This window comes from Capricornis sumatraensis, chromosome 14, assembly GCF_032405125.1.
Source record: "Capricornis sumatraensis isolate serow.1 chromosome 14, serow.2, whole genome shotgun sequence".
NCBI classification, from domain to species: domain Eukaryota; kingdom Metazoa; phylum Chordata; class Mammalia; order Artiodactyla; family Bovidae; genus Capricornis; species Capricornis sumatraensis.
This window is the reverse complement of record NC_091082.1, coordinates 48,593,965-48,609,232: the sequence shown is the minus strand read 5'-3', so window position 1 is coordinate 48,609,232 and position 15,268 is coordinate 48,593,965. Positions and strand designations below refer to the sequence as shown.

General features: G+C 44.2%; 1 protein-coding gene across 1 annotated transcript in view; it reads left to right on the top strand.

Moving 5' to 3' along the window:
• VPS13D (vacuolar protein sorting 13 homolog D) overlaps nucleotides 1-15,268 on the top strand; it is a 260,686-nt gene that overhangs the window by 239,415 nt on the left and 6,003 nt on the right. The window contains exon 66 of the mRNA XM_068986146.1: nucleotides 6,234-6,365. Coding sequence (XP_068842247.1) covers nucleotides 6,234-6,365 — 132 coding nt within the window. The remainder of the gene's footprint in view (nucleotides 1-6,233; nucleotides 6,366-15,268) is intronic.

Genomic DNA, 15,268 nt, shown 5'->3' with positions numbered 1-15,268 from the left:
ATTGTTTGTAGTAGCAAAACCTGGAAATACTCCATGTGCCATCAACAGGAAGCTGGATGAATGATGGTGTGTTCATACAGTGGAATAATTACAAGCCAGTACAATAACTGAATTATAGCTGCACACAGAAGAATGATTGAATCTTAACAATAGGACTTCAAGGAGGAAGAAGTAAGTCTGCAAACATAAAAAGGTAGTGCCATCCTTTTTCAGAAGCCCCAGACAATGAAAACCAGAAAATGTAACAAGACTATACCAGAGCATACTTTGAAATGTGATAAGACTCCATGCAGAAGGAAAGTAAAGGAATGGTAAGTGCAAGATAGCCAGTAGTGGCTATCTCAGATAGAAGAGGAAAAGGAAAGCGGAATGGGGAGGGGGAGGGGAGGCAGAGGACCACACAGATAGATTCAAGTTAGGGTCTGACAGTGGGGTTTTTGCACAAGGGATAGTGGTTTCACAGATGTTTATTATGTCATTTAAAATAAATAAAAAGCCAGTGATGATAGTGGGCCCTAAACTGAGGATAATGATGCGTCTAGTCCAGAAGTCCAGTTTAAAACAAAAAGAATGGAGTCCTTTCCTTCCAGATGCTATTAGGTTCATGGGAACATGCAGGCAAGTGACTTAGGAACGGTGACTTAACTGGTTTTTTTGAACACCACTGAAGAACTATGGACGGAGGTTCGTGACATTATACGGGAGGCGGTGATCAAAACCATCCCCAAGAGAGAAATGCAAAAAGGCAAAATGATTGTCTAAGGAAGCCTTACAAATAGTTGAGAAAAGAAGAGAAGCAAAAGGCAAAGGAGAAAAGGAAAGATACATCCATCTGAATGCAGAGTTCCAAAGAATATCAAGGAGAGATAAGAAAGCCTTCCTCAGTGATCAATGCAAAGAAATAGAAGAAAACAATAGAATGGGAAAGACTAGAGTTCTCAAGAAAATTAGAGATACCAGGGAAACATTTCATGCAAAGATGGACACAATAAAAGACAGAAATGGTATGGACCTAATAGAAGCAGAAGATATAAAGAAGAGGTGGCAGGAATACACAGAAGAACTATACAAAAAATATCTTCATGGCCCAGATAATGACAATGGTGTGATCACTAGATCCAGACATCCTGGAGTGCGAGGTCAAGTGGGCCTTAGGAAACATCACTATGAACAAAGCTAGTGGAGGTGATGAAATTCCAGTCGCGCTATTTCAAATCCTAAAAGATGATGCTGTGAAAGTGCTGCACTCAATATGCCAGCAAATTTGGAAAACTCAACAATGGCCACAGGACTGGAAAAGGTCCATTTTCATTCCAATGCCAAAGAATGTTCAATCGCACAGTTGCACTCATCTCACACGCTAGCAAAGTAATGCTCAAAATCCTCCAAGCTAGGCTTCAACAGTATGTAAACTTCCAGATGTTCAAGCTGGATTTAGAAAAGGCAGTGGAACCAGAGATCAAATTGCCAACATCCATTGGATCATCAAAAAAGCAAGAGAGTTCCAGAAAAACATCCACTTCTGCTTCATTGACTATGCTAAATCCTTTGTGTGGATCACAACTGTGGAAAATTCTTCAACAGATGGGAATACCAGACCACCTTACCTTCCTCCTGAGGTCTGTATGCAGGCCAAGAAGCAACAGTTAGAACCAGCATGGAACAACAGACTGGTTCCAAATTGGTCAAGACTCTATATTTTCACCCTGCTTATTTAACTTATATGCAGAGTACAGCATGTGAAATGCCTGGCTGGATGAAGCACAGGCTGAAATCAAGATTGCCAGGAGAAATATCAGTAACCCCAGATATGCGGATGACACCACACTTATGGCAGAAAGTGAAGAGGAACTAAAGAGCCTCTTGATCAAAGTAAAGAGGAGAGGGAAAAAGTTGGCTTAAACTCAACATTCGAAAAACAAAGATCATGGCATCTGGTCCCATCACTTCATGGCAAATCAATGGGGAAACAATGGAAACAGAGAGACTTTGTTTTCTTGGGCTCCAAAATCACTGCAGATGGTGACTGCAGCCATGAAATTAAAAGATGCTTGCTCCTTGGGAGAAAAACTATGACCAACCTAGACAGCATATTAAAAAGCAGAGACATTACTTTGCTGACAAAAGTCTGTCTAGTCAAAGCTACAGTTTTTCCAGTAGTGATGTGTGGATGTGAGAATTGGACTATAAAGAAAGCTGAGCGCTGAAGAATTGATGCTTTTGAACTGTGGTATTGGAGAAGACTCTTGAGAGTCCTTTGGACAGCAAGGAGATCAAGCCAGTCCATTCTAAAGGAAATCAGTCCTGAATATTCACTGTAAGGACTAATGCTGAAACTGAAACTCCAATACTTTGGCTACCTAATGCAAAGAAGTGACTCATTTGAAAAGACCCTGATGCTGGGAAAGATTGAAGGCGGGAAGAGAAGGGGACGACAGGATGAGATGGTTGGGTAGCATCACTGACTCGATGGACATGAGTTTGAGCAGGCTCTAGGAGTTGGTGATGGACAGGAAAGCCTGGCATGCTGCAGTCCATGGAGTCACAAAGAGTCAGACATGACTGAGTGACTGAATTGAGCTGAACTGTATTCCTGAATCCCAGAGTGAACAGATTTAGGATTGTGCCATGTACAGTCATCCTGATCTCAAAGGGTTATGCTCGAATTTTCAATGTCATGGTCAATATATGAAGAAAGCAGTTAATAACACATGAGGGCCTGCACTGAAGAATGTCTCTTTAAACTTTCTGTTGGCTGAAGTTTTGTTCACATGCAAATGGTTTTAACTCCTCCACTCCCCAGCCTCTCAACTGGGACCTCAGGAGGTTAACACTTTAATTAAGTTTCAGAGAAGTAGGAATCCTTTCTCGCCTACCAGCAATGATAAGGAAGTAGGGGACTGTGGAAAGAATTCCTTTAATCCACCTCTGTTTCTAGTAAGAATATATATCTAGATCGCCTCTTATGAAAGGGACCTTCAGGAGACCACAAGGGTGACTCCGTGTCCTCCCTCCTGTGTCTGTGTGGACAGTGAGCCTTGAATGCCACAGCAAGCAGCTCCAGGCAGCAGGATCTGAACACTCCCTCCAACCTTCCTTGGTGTTTGGTTGATCACAGAGTGAGGACCTGCTGGGGAGACAGATAAGAAAATTTAACAAACAGGCAATGCATACCCATGAGGGAGCAACTGTGGCGTTCGGGTGTTTAGAGTTTGAAAGTTAGAAGATGACGCACAGGGCGTAGACGGAAGAACGGATCACAGAACTCTGGGGACGGTGTGGACGGAGGCTACCGAATCAAGACCATCTGTAGGCACCAGAGAGCTATTTGGTGACAATAGAGGGCCGCTTACTTACATTCACAACCGTTCTGTGGTCGTTATTCATGGGATGTGGGTCTCAGGAGCGCAGATCCAGAAACAGGCCACCTCTCCTTGCCTGCTCTGGCTTCTCGGTTCTCACCCAAGGAGGGCAGGACTCTCACTGAGTTTTCTCCTCCTTGGTAGCATGTTTTCCCCTGCTTTGGGTACTCATGAAAAGAATGTTTCTTCTAAGGAAAACATGTCAACAGAGATGTTACTGTCATGTCTCTGCCTTCACGCGCCTTCTTTGTTTTGACTAGTTGACTGGCCAGACACACCCTTGACCTTTCCCTCAGGAAGTTGGGATTTGAGCTGGTTCATATTCTGCTTTAATTTTGTTGGCTTTCAAAGCTCAGCATTCATGGTCTGTAGTCTCTTCAGCAAAGTTTGCATATCATCTCTCATTTTTAGCTCAGTAGTCAAAGTGGCCTTTATACCTCTTCCCACCCCCACCTCCGAACGCCTTCATTTATCTATTCAGCTAATACTACTGCTTCTCTACCACGAACCAAGGAATAAAACAAAATCCCTCCTCTCATGGAGCTTATGTTCCAGGTGGAGAGCCAAGCAATAAGCAAGTATTTTTATTTAAGTGGGATGTGAAGCAAATGTATTTTGAGCTCATGGCCAACTTAACCTGACTTGTTTTTGAAACAACTTGCTGTGAGGAGAAGGACAGGAGTGGAAACGGAAAGAATAAGTTAGAAAACTATGGGGGCAATCCATTCCCAATCCAGAGATCATTTATCAGTTACAAGAGCGATAGAGAGAGAGAGAGATGTGCGGCATGTGTGAAAGTTGAGCCTTCGAACCTCCCAGTAGATCCAGGAGGACATAGGGAGAGGAGTCAGGATGCAGCCTTACATTGAAAGACGTAGATGAGCAGGCCTGGCAGGCCTCCTGAGGGCCTCTGGGCTTCGGCCCACGGCACCCAGGCCTCTTCCAGGAGCTTCAGGGGTGATAGGATAGTAAGCCTGACTTGAGGAAAAGATATGTTTTTAGCCTGTCCTAGACAGTGTTTGAAATGACAGTAGATATTTCACTGGACCAGGAGATAAGAACAGAACTCAGCTGCCTGGAAAAGCACTCCACACTCCTTCCCCTGGTTTCTCTCCCACACAGTGTCTTGCCAGCATCCTTACAACAACAGTTGTCCGGCGTCTCTGTGAGGGGTTAATGGCAGCCCTCTCTGCTGCCCTCCATGTTTTCAGTCAGTTGCATGCTCAGTCACTCAGTTTCTGTGTGACTCTTTGTGACCCCATGGACTGCAGCCTTGCAGGCTCCTCTGTCCATGGGATTTTCCAGGCAAGAATACTGGATTGGGTTGCCGTTTCCTTCTCCAGGGAATCTTCCTGACCCAGGGATCGAACCCCTGTCTCCTGTTTCTCCTTCATTGGCAGGCAGAGTCTTTACCACGAAGTCACTTGGGAAGCCCCCTTCAGTCAGTTGTTGGGATCTAAATAACCAGCGGCGGGCCTCAGTCTTAAAGAAGGAATTGAGACTGTGCACAGCAGGAGTATGTGAATATATCGTGTAAATAAAATTGGGTGTTTTTTTTTAACCCATTCCCTTGGTGCAGATGATCAGAACTTCTTTTTAGTCTCACTCAGAGAACACAACTAGTAGTATTCTTGGGGCATCCTTTTTACTGAACTTTTTTATAAAATTAATCACTGGATTTCTGGTTTCCAAGCCCAAATCAAGCATTACCCAGGTATGGAGCTTGAGCCCATGTGGCCTGGTAGGTGGCCTGTTGGTGTGGGCCCGGGAAGGCTTTGAGTTGTCCCATCTTTACATCTCACCCATGGTGTGGCCTGTGGCAAATTTCTGTTCCTGTCCCTGTTTTTTCACCCTGATTTGCCCACCAGGCACTTTCCTGCCCCTGCAAGTAAGTCTCTTTTAGTTCATGATTCAGGAATGGCAAGCCTCAGCCTCTCATTTAGATGTGTCTAGAGAGGGGTGTTTTGCTTCACTGGAATCCAGGAACAAATAATGAAAAGTACACCAAGTACAAGGCCGAGGACAGACCAGGCACACTCTTATCAGTCATCTGAAATATGCACAGCCTTTCCAAGACAAATATGGACTCCTGTTTCTAGGAAAACACCAGAAAGTACTTATCAATTACCCTGTATATGGTTTGTGGAAAAAGACAACACCAGCCTACCCTGAAAGCCATAGCAAAGCAGATTCCTCCAAGCAACCAACAGCTGAAGACCGTGAGTTGGAGCCCAGCCTGTGGCCTGGGACTGGTCCACGGAGCCTCTCTGCTCCCTCCTGTGATGCCCGTGTCCCTCCCCCGATAGCAGGCAACTGAGCTCCTCCTAGAAGATGGGGAGACTGATGTGTTCTCACTCACGGCCAAACCTCTCACTCTTCTTCCTGACCTTTTCCAAGTCCAGAGGTGTCTCTCCAGAAGAGATCCCTAGAAGAATAGAGGGTGACCTGGTGGAAGTTCAGTAATACTAACAGTGACAAGAGTCACCATTGGTGGATAGACCACATTCTGTCCAGCCCAGGCTTGATGGGCATAGTTTTGTTTGATCCTCGCAGCCATCCTGCAAGGTAGGTACTGTCATCCCATTTTACAGAGAGAACTAGAACTGGGGGATTGAAGAAGTGAACTGACTTGCCCATGATCACATGTCTAGGAAATGGCAACTGTGAAGTTCTTGTTCAAAACTGGAGATTTTAACCACTTTCTTCCAACTGCATTCACAGGGGATACTGAATGTGGGTTTAATGCTGGTCAGCAGATTTAGAGCATGTCCTGTATGAAGTGGCGTTTTTATCTTAGACAAGGAAGGAAGGGAAGTCATTTTAGCATTAGCATGTAACCTCTTCGCTTTTCTGTCCACCTTCCCACCTTAGGACTCAAGCACAGAGGGTGCGGAAGCCACGCTGCTGCACAGGGCCCCAGGGCCTGCTTCCCCGCTACTCGGAGAGCCAGGCAGAGGGCCAGGAGCAGCTCTTCAAACTAACAGACAACATACAAGATGAATTGTGAGTTGCATCCGTGGGAAACCAGCCCTTTTGGTTCACCAGGTCATCTTCGCTGTCTCTGCGTCTGAGAAGTTTCTGTCCATTTCTGAGTATCATCATGACTCTGAGGCCTAGGAACTGGTCAGAGATTCCTTAGCGCAGATGGGTTTTTGTTTTGTTTTGTTCTCCTGCCACACCAGACAGCCTGTAAGATCCTAGTTCCCCAACCAGGGATTGAACCCATGCCCCCTGCATTGAAAGCAAGGAGTCCTAGTCACTGGACTGCCAGGAATGTCCCAAGCCCAGATGTTTTATACATTTAAATGTAACAGTGGTTCTCAAACTCAATTCCACAGCAGGACGTTAATGTTGGCATTCTCCTTCTAATTAGTTCAAAGAGAGAAGATAAAATGTTCTCAATCCAAAGATTTTTTTTTTTCCCTGTAAAATTTTCCTAAACCTTGGTGTGCTGTTGTTGGTGGAAGAATGCTAGCTAGTTAAAACAGATTAACAAATAACAAACAACTAGTAGCTGAAAATTTTGGAAATGCAACATTCTTTAGGTTGTTTTGCTACTCTTGAATGTGGAACCTTATATACTTAAGATCTTGTTATAATTTCAGTTAGTGAAGTTTTTCCTAATTGATACGTTTGTTGTTGTGGAGTCGCTAACTCATATCCGACTCTTTGTGACCCCATGGACTGCAGCACACCAGGCTCCTCTGTCCTCCATTATCTCCTGCTCAAACTCATGTCCATTGAGTCAGTGAGCATGCTGTCTAACCATCTCATCCTCTGTTGTCCCCTTCTCCTCTTACCCTCAATCTTTCCCAGTATCAGGGTCTTTTCCAGTGAGTCGGCTCTTCACATTAGGTGGCCAAAGTATTGGGGTTTCAGCTTCAGCCTCAGCCCTTCCAATGAATGTTCAGGGTTGATTTCCTTTAGGTTTGATCTTCTTGTAATCCAAGGGACTCTCAAGAGTCTTCTCCAGTTGATATGATAGAATTCAGTATATCACTATTTTGCAATATTATTCCTTTAACATAAAATGCTCTGTAACCTAAATAGATGTTAGAATCACCAGTCCAAAGAAAGCAGTTAGTTCTGCCCTAATAAATAGCAAAATGCTAGTTTATTTTCTTTGAATGCTTGTTTATCTCAGGATAAACAAGGTAAGGAGGGTTTAGAGGACCATGAGGGGTTTGGGGTTTTTTTTTTGTTGATGAAAGGGTATCTGAAGTAGAGGTTAGCTCTTCAAAGAGCCGTCAGTGTCATTGTTACCAATGTGTTAAGCTGACCTCACCTCATAGTTTTGTAGCAGTATTTGAATGGGAATATCAAAAGTCAAATCCAGAATTCATGTGTTGCTTACTGCATAGGAAGGCATCTTCCTGGATGTGGTTTTTTGTAACTCAAACTCCCTTTGTTACTGGAAGGTCTCTCAGTGATGGAGATGTATGACATTATGGTAGTCAGCTCAGACTGCCAAAAACCAAATACCACAGACCAAGTGGCTTAAACAACAGAAAGTTGTTTGTCATAGTATTGAGGCTGGGAAGTCCAAGATAAAGGTGCCGACTGATTTGGTTCCTGGTGAAGGCTGTCTTTCCAGCTTGCAGATGGCCACCTTCTGGCTGTGTCCTCATATGGCAGAGAGAGGCTGAACCAAATCTCTGATGTCTCCTATAAAGACACTAATTGTAGAGAATCAGGGCCCCACCCTTATGACCTCATTAAAAGAAAAAGAAGAACCTTTATTTTTTTAATTATTTATTTTAATTGGAGGATAATTACTTTGCAATATTGTGATGGTCTCTGCCATACATCAACATGAATCAGCCACGAGTATACATGTGTCGCCCCGTCCTGAAACCCCCTCCCACCTCCCTCCCCACCCTATCCCTCTGGGTTGTCCCAGAGCACCAGCTTTGGGTGCCCTGCTTCATGCACTGAACTAACATGGGTCATCTCTTTTACATATGGTAGTGTACATGTTTCAGTGCTATTCTCTCAAATCATCCCACCCTCGCCTTCTCCCACTGAGTCAAAAAGTCTTTTCTTTACATCTGTGTCTCCTTGCTGCCCTGCATGTAGAATCATCATTACCATCTTTCTAAATTCCATGCATATGCATTAATATACAGTATTTGTCTTTCTCTTTTTTACTTACTTCACTGTATAATAAGCTCCATTTTTATCCACCTCATTAGAACTGACTCAAATGTGTTCCTTTTTATAACTGAATAATATTCCATTGTGTATATGTGCCATAACTTCCTTATCCATTCATCTGCTGATGAACATCTCGGTTGCTTCCATGTCCTGGCTATTGTAAATAGTGCTACTATGAACGATGGGGTACATGTGTCTCTTTCAATTCTGGTTTCCTTGGGGTATATGCCCAGCTGTGGAATTGCTGGGCAATTCATTCCTCCCATGCTCCATACAGTCACACTGGGGTGAGGTCGTCAGCATGGGAACTTGGTGGGGACATAATTCTGTCCATAGCATATGTCTCTCTCTACTCTTTTAGTCTAGCCTCAGCTCTGGCCATCGTGCCAATAGCCAAAATCCCCTGTGTTTCACTCCAGAAAGGACTTTATGTTCCTGCCCTCCTTGGGTGAGTATCTGGTGCCGTCACTGCCCTTTATACACTTGACTGATGGAACTTTTGACCTTTGGATTGGAGGTTCAGAGAGTCATTCCTCAAGTGAGACATGGTGCAGAGTCTACTAGCATGGTGGCCCCATGAGGGCCTTAGTTTCTGTCTGATCCATTCACTGAAGAATCCTCAGTATGTGGAACAGTAGATGGCACTTATTAGGCACTCAACAGATATTTGCTGAATGAATGAGAGTTGGATGGTTATTGTACATTGTGCTTTTAATTTCCTCTCCCGCTCACCCTTCCTCAGGCTTCCCTCATAGCTCAGTTGGTAAAGAATCCGCCTGCAATGCAGGAGACCCTGGTTCAATTCCTGGGTCAGGAAGATCCACTGCAGAAGGGATAGGCTGCCCACTCCAGTGTTTTGGGGCTTCCCCTGTGGCTCGGCTGGCAAAGAATCCACCTGCAATGTGGGAGACCTGGGTTCGATCCCTGGATTGGGAAGATCCTCTGGAGAAGGGAAAGTCTACCCACTTCAGTATTCTGGTCTAGAAAATTCCATGGACTGTATAGTCCACGGGGTTGCAAAGAGTCAGACACGACCAAGCAACTTTCACTTTTGCTCACCCTTCTTCAAGTCAAACCATACCTGGTCCTCACGAAATTCATTTTCAATACAATGAATCATGTCAGAAACATAAGGAGAAACTGTGTAGCGTGGCTAACGTAGGATTGCTCGCAGTGAGACACAAGCGCTGAGCACAGAGCCATGGAAAACTGGAAGCCGGAATCCAGTCAGTAAAACAGGTTTCATGAAACTCTTGGAATTCATAAGAACTCAGAGAAGACGTTGGCATGAATGACTTCTGACTCTTAAGATGAAAACCATGTGTTGCTACCCCAGTTTGTGTTAAATCTGCCCATGTACGGCTGGAGGAGTCATGTGACCATAGTCTTCCACAGCGTACAAGGCAGGAGTCATCGGGAAACCTGGCACATATTTCTCTGAAGTGTCCTCAGTGGTCAGGCTGGGTCTTCACGTTGGAGGCATCACTTTGCAAGAAAGGGGTTTTCAAGAAAACCACAGGAGCGTCATAATATACCTCTGACTTTTATCCTAGAATCCTAATTAAAAACATGCTTAAAGACCTAATTATTTGCATATTTTCCTCCAGAGTTAACCCGTTAAAAGGATCTTTAATACCTTGCTCTACTGTTCTAACTAAATGTTTCCACATTTTTTTCCAGTTAGACTCACTGTTTCACTTCTGGAAAATATTGTGTAATTACTTCCCGATGCCGTGAAAACCCCACAGAGTCCACAGTGCTGTGGTTACTTCAACTTTGTTCTCCCAGATCAAGTTGCATTTAATTTTTTATTTTATTCAGTTAATTAGTATTAAAAGGATAGTTGCTGACATATGATTTAAGGTCTGGTACACTGTAAAGGCTTGAGTTTCTAATGAATCCAGTATTAACTCTAATATGTTGCAAAATTGCCATCACTTTCCATTTTTCTTAACTTTGCTTCTGAAATCGGTTTCTGGGTTAAAATGATGGTAAAGGCAAATTTGTTCTATCAGATTACATTAATTTTTGTCTGTAACTGGTGTCTAGTATGTAGCCAGACACCTCATTTTCATTAAAAGAAAAAGAAAAAAGTACCTATTTTATTTCCAATACACCATCACAGACCAGATTACATACTAGCAGTGTAAGCACTAGGGTAGTTCTTTACCTTTTCCAAAAACTGAGTAGCTGTCCTCACATACTGTTTTCTTGAGTTTATTTGACAACTTGATTGTATTTTTTTTAATGTAGTTTTAGGAAATAATATTTGTGAGGGTTTTTTTAAAGATATTATTCATTGCTTTAAAGAAAGAAGATTTTAAGTTCTCTATCTCGGTTTTAATATTTTGATAGATGTACTTAAATATATTTGATTACCTTTGTAATCCTAGGCATTTTATTTTATGCGTTTAAAATCAACATTATCCTTAGAAAGGAATTGTGGGCCTCCCCACAGTGCCAACAAGGGGAACGGAGGGATCATGATCCAAAAATGTTAAGAACGCCTGTTCTGATTAGGAGCCTTTCTAGATGTTTGAAATTTTTAATTATTCAAAATTATTAATTATTTGAGTGTCAGTAGGTTGCACAGAGGTAAAGAATCCTCTTGCCAATGCAAGAGACATAGGTTCCATCCCTGGGTTGGGAAGATCCCCTGGAGAAGGAAATGGCAACCCACACCAATTATTCGTGCCTGGAAAAACCCATGCATGGACAGAGGAGCCTGGCGGGCTACAGTCCATAGGGTCACAAAGAGCTGGACATAATTGAGCACAACACAACACGTGTGTTCCATAAACGTTAAGAGCTCCTGTTCTAATTAGAAATGAGGAACCTTTCTAGGTATTTGACTTTTTTAATTATTCAAAATTATTCTTTATTTTTTAGTATTGTGACTGTGCTAACAAAAAGAGTCCTTATCCTTTAGAGAAATACAGAGAAGAGGAGAAAGAATGAATTAGCAGCAACAACTAAGCATCCTTAAGGGGCAGCTAGACCTGGAAAGTGGCTCCACATGACAGGGTTCCTGTATGTGACCTTGAAGGTGGTGCTTGTCTTTGGGGGGAACTTGAAGGTCACGCACAGGAGGGCCCTTGAAGCCAGGCAGCATCTTGGAGGCTCTCCCTGTGTCTCTGGGCCGCTTGATCTCAGCCGAGTCAGGCTGCTTCCTTGTCCCTTTGGGTTGTGCGTTCATTTCTATCAGTTTGTCTGCTCCTCCTCTTTTTTTTTTTTTAATTCAAGAAAGTATAAAAAGGAAAACAAAAATAGCCTATAAACCCACTGGCCAGGTTAGTCCTTTCTCTTTTTGATGAAATAAACTCATGTACACGGTTATTAGCAAATTCAAAGAGTACAGAAAAAATCAAGAATAAAATTCTCCTTTCTTGCCCCCTTTGTATGCATACTGTGATATTTGATATATATACTCTTCTTAAGAAATTGCATATAGAAATAGAAGTTAGAACATTTTTATCTGAGCACAGGTTATATTGTTTATTCTGATAAACAGTATAATTTAATTTAACAGCATATAGTTATAAATAAAAACCGTAAAGTAACATATGCAATCTCAAAACAAAAATAAAAAGATCAGACATTTTGAGGAGTGAGATAGAATTCATTGCTTGCATTTTCTAAACCAGGAAATAATCTGTCAATAATCATTGACACTCCTGGAATAAGACAGCTCCCAACTATTCTGATTGTGAAATGACTGTAAAGTGTGGAATATACAGATATATAAATATTAATAGAGTTGATAAAACAAAAACAAAACCCCAAGAGAGTGGGAAAAAAAGAAGGAAAATCAGTTGAGAAAGGTAATTGAATCAACTGGCAAATTTCTCTCCTCCTAAGGAGCAAATCAGTGGTTGTGAACCTCTTTCCCTGTGGCCTCTTAGAGGGACACATTTCTCCAACCTACTGAAGTGAGGACTTGTAGACTTGCAAGGAGACCTCCTCCACAGGACCGGGGTAACTTGGCATCTGTTGTCAATGGAAGAAAGAAATAACAACAGCCACCCTGGTTGGGCATGTAGATTGGTTCTAGTCATCATGGTGGCTCCTCGGAGGAGGTATGGTGATCCTCACTCTACACATGGCAGCAGGCAGCTCTGAGCCAAGCCTTGTGGCTGGCAACAGGCAGAGCCAGCTGTCACCGAGGATTGGCCGGTCCCAATGGCACACTGGCCACCGTACTTGGAAATGACATCACTACCTGCCGCATAGTGAGAGGGCTGAAGCTGTTGTTGACAGCGACTTTGGTGTTTGTGGTTTGGGATCCTGTTCATTGTAGCGGAGCTGCTTCTGCAGTGTTGAACCTTGCCGGGCTTGCCCACTATTAGAACCCGTCATCTTGGAGAGTGGTGTAAGCACAGCTTTCCTTTCTCTGAGAAGAAACTTTCTGAAGTTGGTCCCCAGATCAAAATCCTCTTTCTCCCCTTAAAGGAGAGTTATAAGTGAAACTTTTAAACAAAGTCTGAAGATCCTGATTTTTTTTTTAATAGAATTGTTTCTAGTGTCCACCAGAGATGTCTTCTCTGGTTCTCCTTATTTGAAGGTTATGATACCCAGAGGCTGTGTGTCTCTGGCCATGGTTTTTCACCCTCCCTTCTTCTGAGTTAATAACAGGTCAGAGGGTAGAAGGACACACTCAGGGTCCACCTGAGGCCACATGGCTTTCCTTTCCATGTCATCCCACAATGGTTTGCAATAGTCATCCATTCGTGGGCCAAGAGCAGCCTCTGTGAAGTGAGGAGGGTGCGAGTGTGTCTAGACTTGGCTTGTGTGAGGCCTTTGCCTCTCAAGTGACACAAAGGAAAGGAGCTCAGGCCTTCTGCAGGGGACAGCCAGGCAGGGAGGGGGATGCCATGCTGTGACAACAAAGTGACAGAGGTGGCGAATGAGACAAGAAGTGCTGGGAACACTCATGGGTTCAGCTTCTCTTATCCCGTTGAGTTTTGGTTCCTCTCTCTCCGTGACAGATTTGGGGTTGGTCTCCCTTACAGGAGGGGACCCATAATCTGAAGCTCAGTTTTAATTATTCTTTGTTGTGGTTTCTAGATTTTGTGTGTGTGTGTGTGTGTGTTTAATGTATGCTATTATGATGAAACCCAAAGCGTCAGTTGTTGGTTGTGAAAATTCCAGGGAAGTGTTGAAAGGAAAATGGAGGGAGAGACGACTGTTGGCTAAGTCGGTGTCCAGGTTCTTGCTCAGACCGAGGGCTGTGACCCTGGCACTCCAGCTGAGTCCCCACTGTCTCCCTCTCCCCTCCTCTCAGTTATACCCTTGGCTCCAATCTGCTTTTGGTTTGATAAGACTAGAACATGTCATGTAAATGTCCAGAACTCACTGTCTCTATTAGCTTCGGGGTATGAATGGGCGCCTGGGCTCACAGAAGAGAGATATGTGCAGATTTACAAACCGTTCCCCTCCCCTCGCATTTCTATAATGGACATGAATTCTTCTAGTGTTGAATTTTGGCCATGAATTTACTGACTTTGTGATGGAAGCTGGAGGGTAGCATCATCTCTCTCAGATGAAGAAACTGAGCCACAAAGACAGCAGCTGGCCCTGCCGGAGCTGCCCCACCCAGTGGGGCTCCCTGCCCACGCAGCATGTGTCCCCTCCACCACGTGGGATGGCTCTGAGTCAAGCATCCCAGCTCAGAGCCACCCTTCCTCCTCCCTTCCACCCGGAAGTCGTGCTGGCCAGACAAAGGACTTGTACCATCTGTGGCCTCTCAGAAGGGAGTCTGTTTTAAAGAGGCCCACTATGGAAAGGGCTCTAATAATGTCAACCACCCAGGTGAGGGGTATCAGAGCAGCTGCCCTGATGGAAAGACCTCGGCCCTCTTAGAGGCTGTGCGTAAATGTCAGCATCAGCAGGTACCAAACGGGAGACGGGAGGAGCAGACGATGGGACAGAAGTTCTGCCTCCTGTGCTGGACCAGAGGAAAGAGAACAGTCCTCAACTGGATTTTTAATGCCCATCCTGCCCTCGCCCTAATCGTGGTGGCTGGCTCTGGGGAGCTCCCCTGAGAACCTGTTACAGCCTCAGTCGCCACGTGCCCAGCCCACCCGTGCTCAGAAGCCCTGGGCCATTTTCGGTTTTTAAGCCAGTTTCCTGGCAAGTTCCAGCAGGCTCCCAATCCTTCCTTTCTGTGTCAGGAAGCTTTTATCATCTCTCTCTGTCTGTCTCTTTCTCTCCCCTTGTCTTCCACTGGACCAGCTATCTGAGATTTCACTCGGCCTCTTTAAGTAGTGCTGTTGCCCCCTGGACACCATCCGAGCCTGGGATGTGGGAAATTCTCTGCTGAGTGGCCTGAACACCAAAAGCTGCTGGATATTTCTCCTTTCGGCATTGAGACTTTACAAGTCTACATTCTTGGCATTGCCAACCAGTCAGAATAGAACAATAAACCCCAATTTTTTTCTCATGTGAGGCTACAATTAAAATGGCAGCTGGAACCAGGCTGAATTTTACTGAGTGCTAGGGGGGTGGCCGACTCAGTGGTGGGTGCTCAGGGAGACATGGGCGGGGGGGTGGACTTTAAGAGTACATCAGCTTAGCCAGAGAGCTGAATACTTATCCAGGACACACAATGAGAACAAACCAGTGCTTAGCAGTGCTCTTGAAGGTAAGCAAGGAAACATTCAAAAGTGGGCATGGGGTTGAGTGTTTCTGGGGAAGCTTCAGAGAGAAGTTGGAGCTCGTGAATCCTCAGGCTTGAGGAGGAGGTAGAAGGGCTG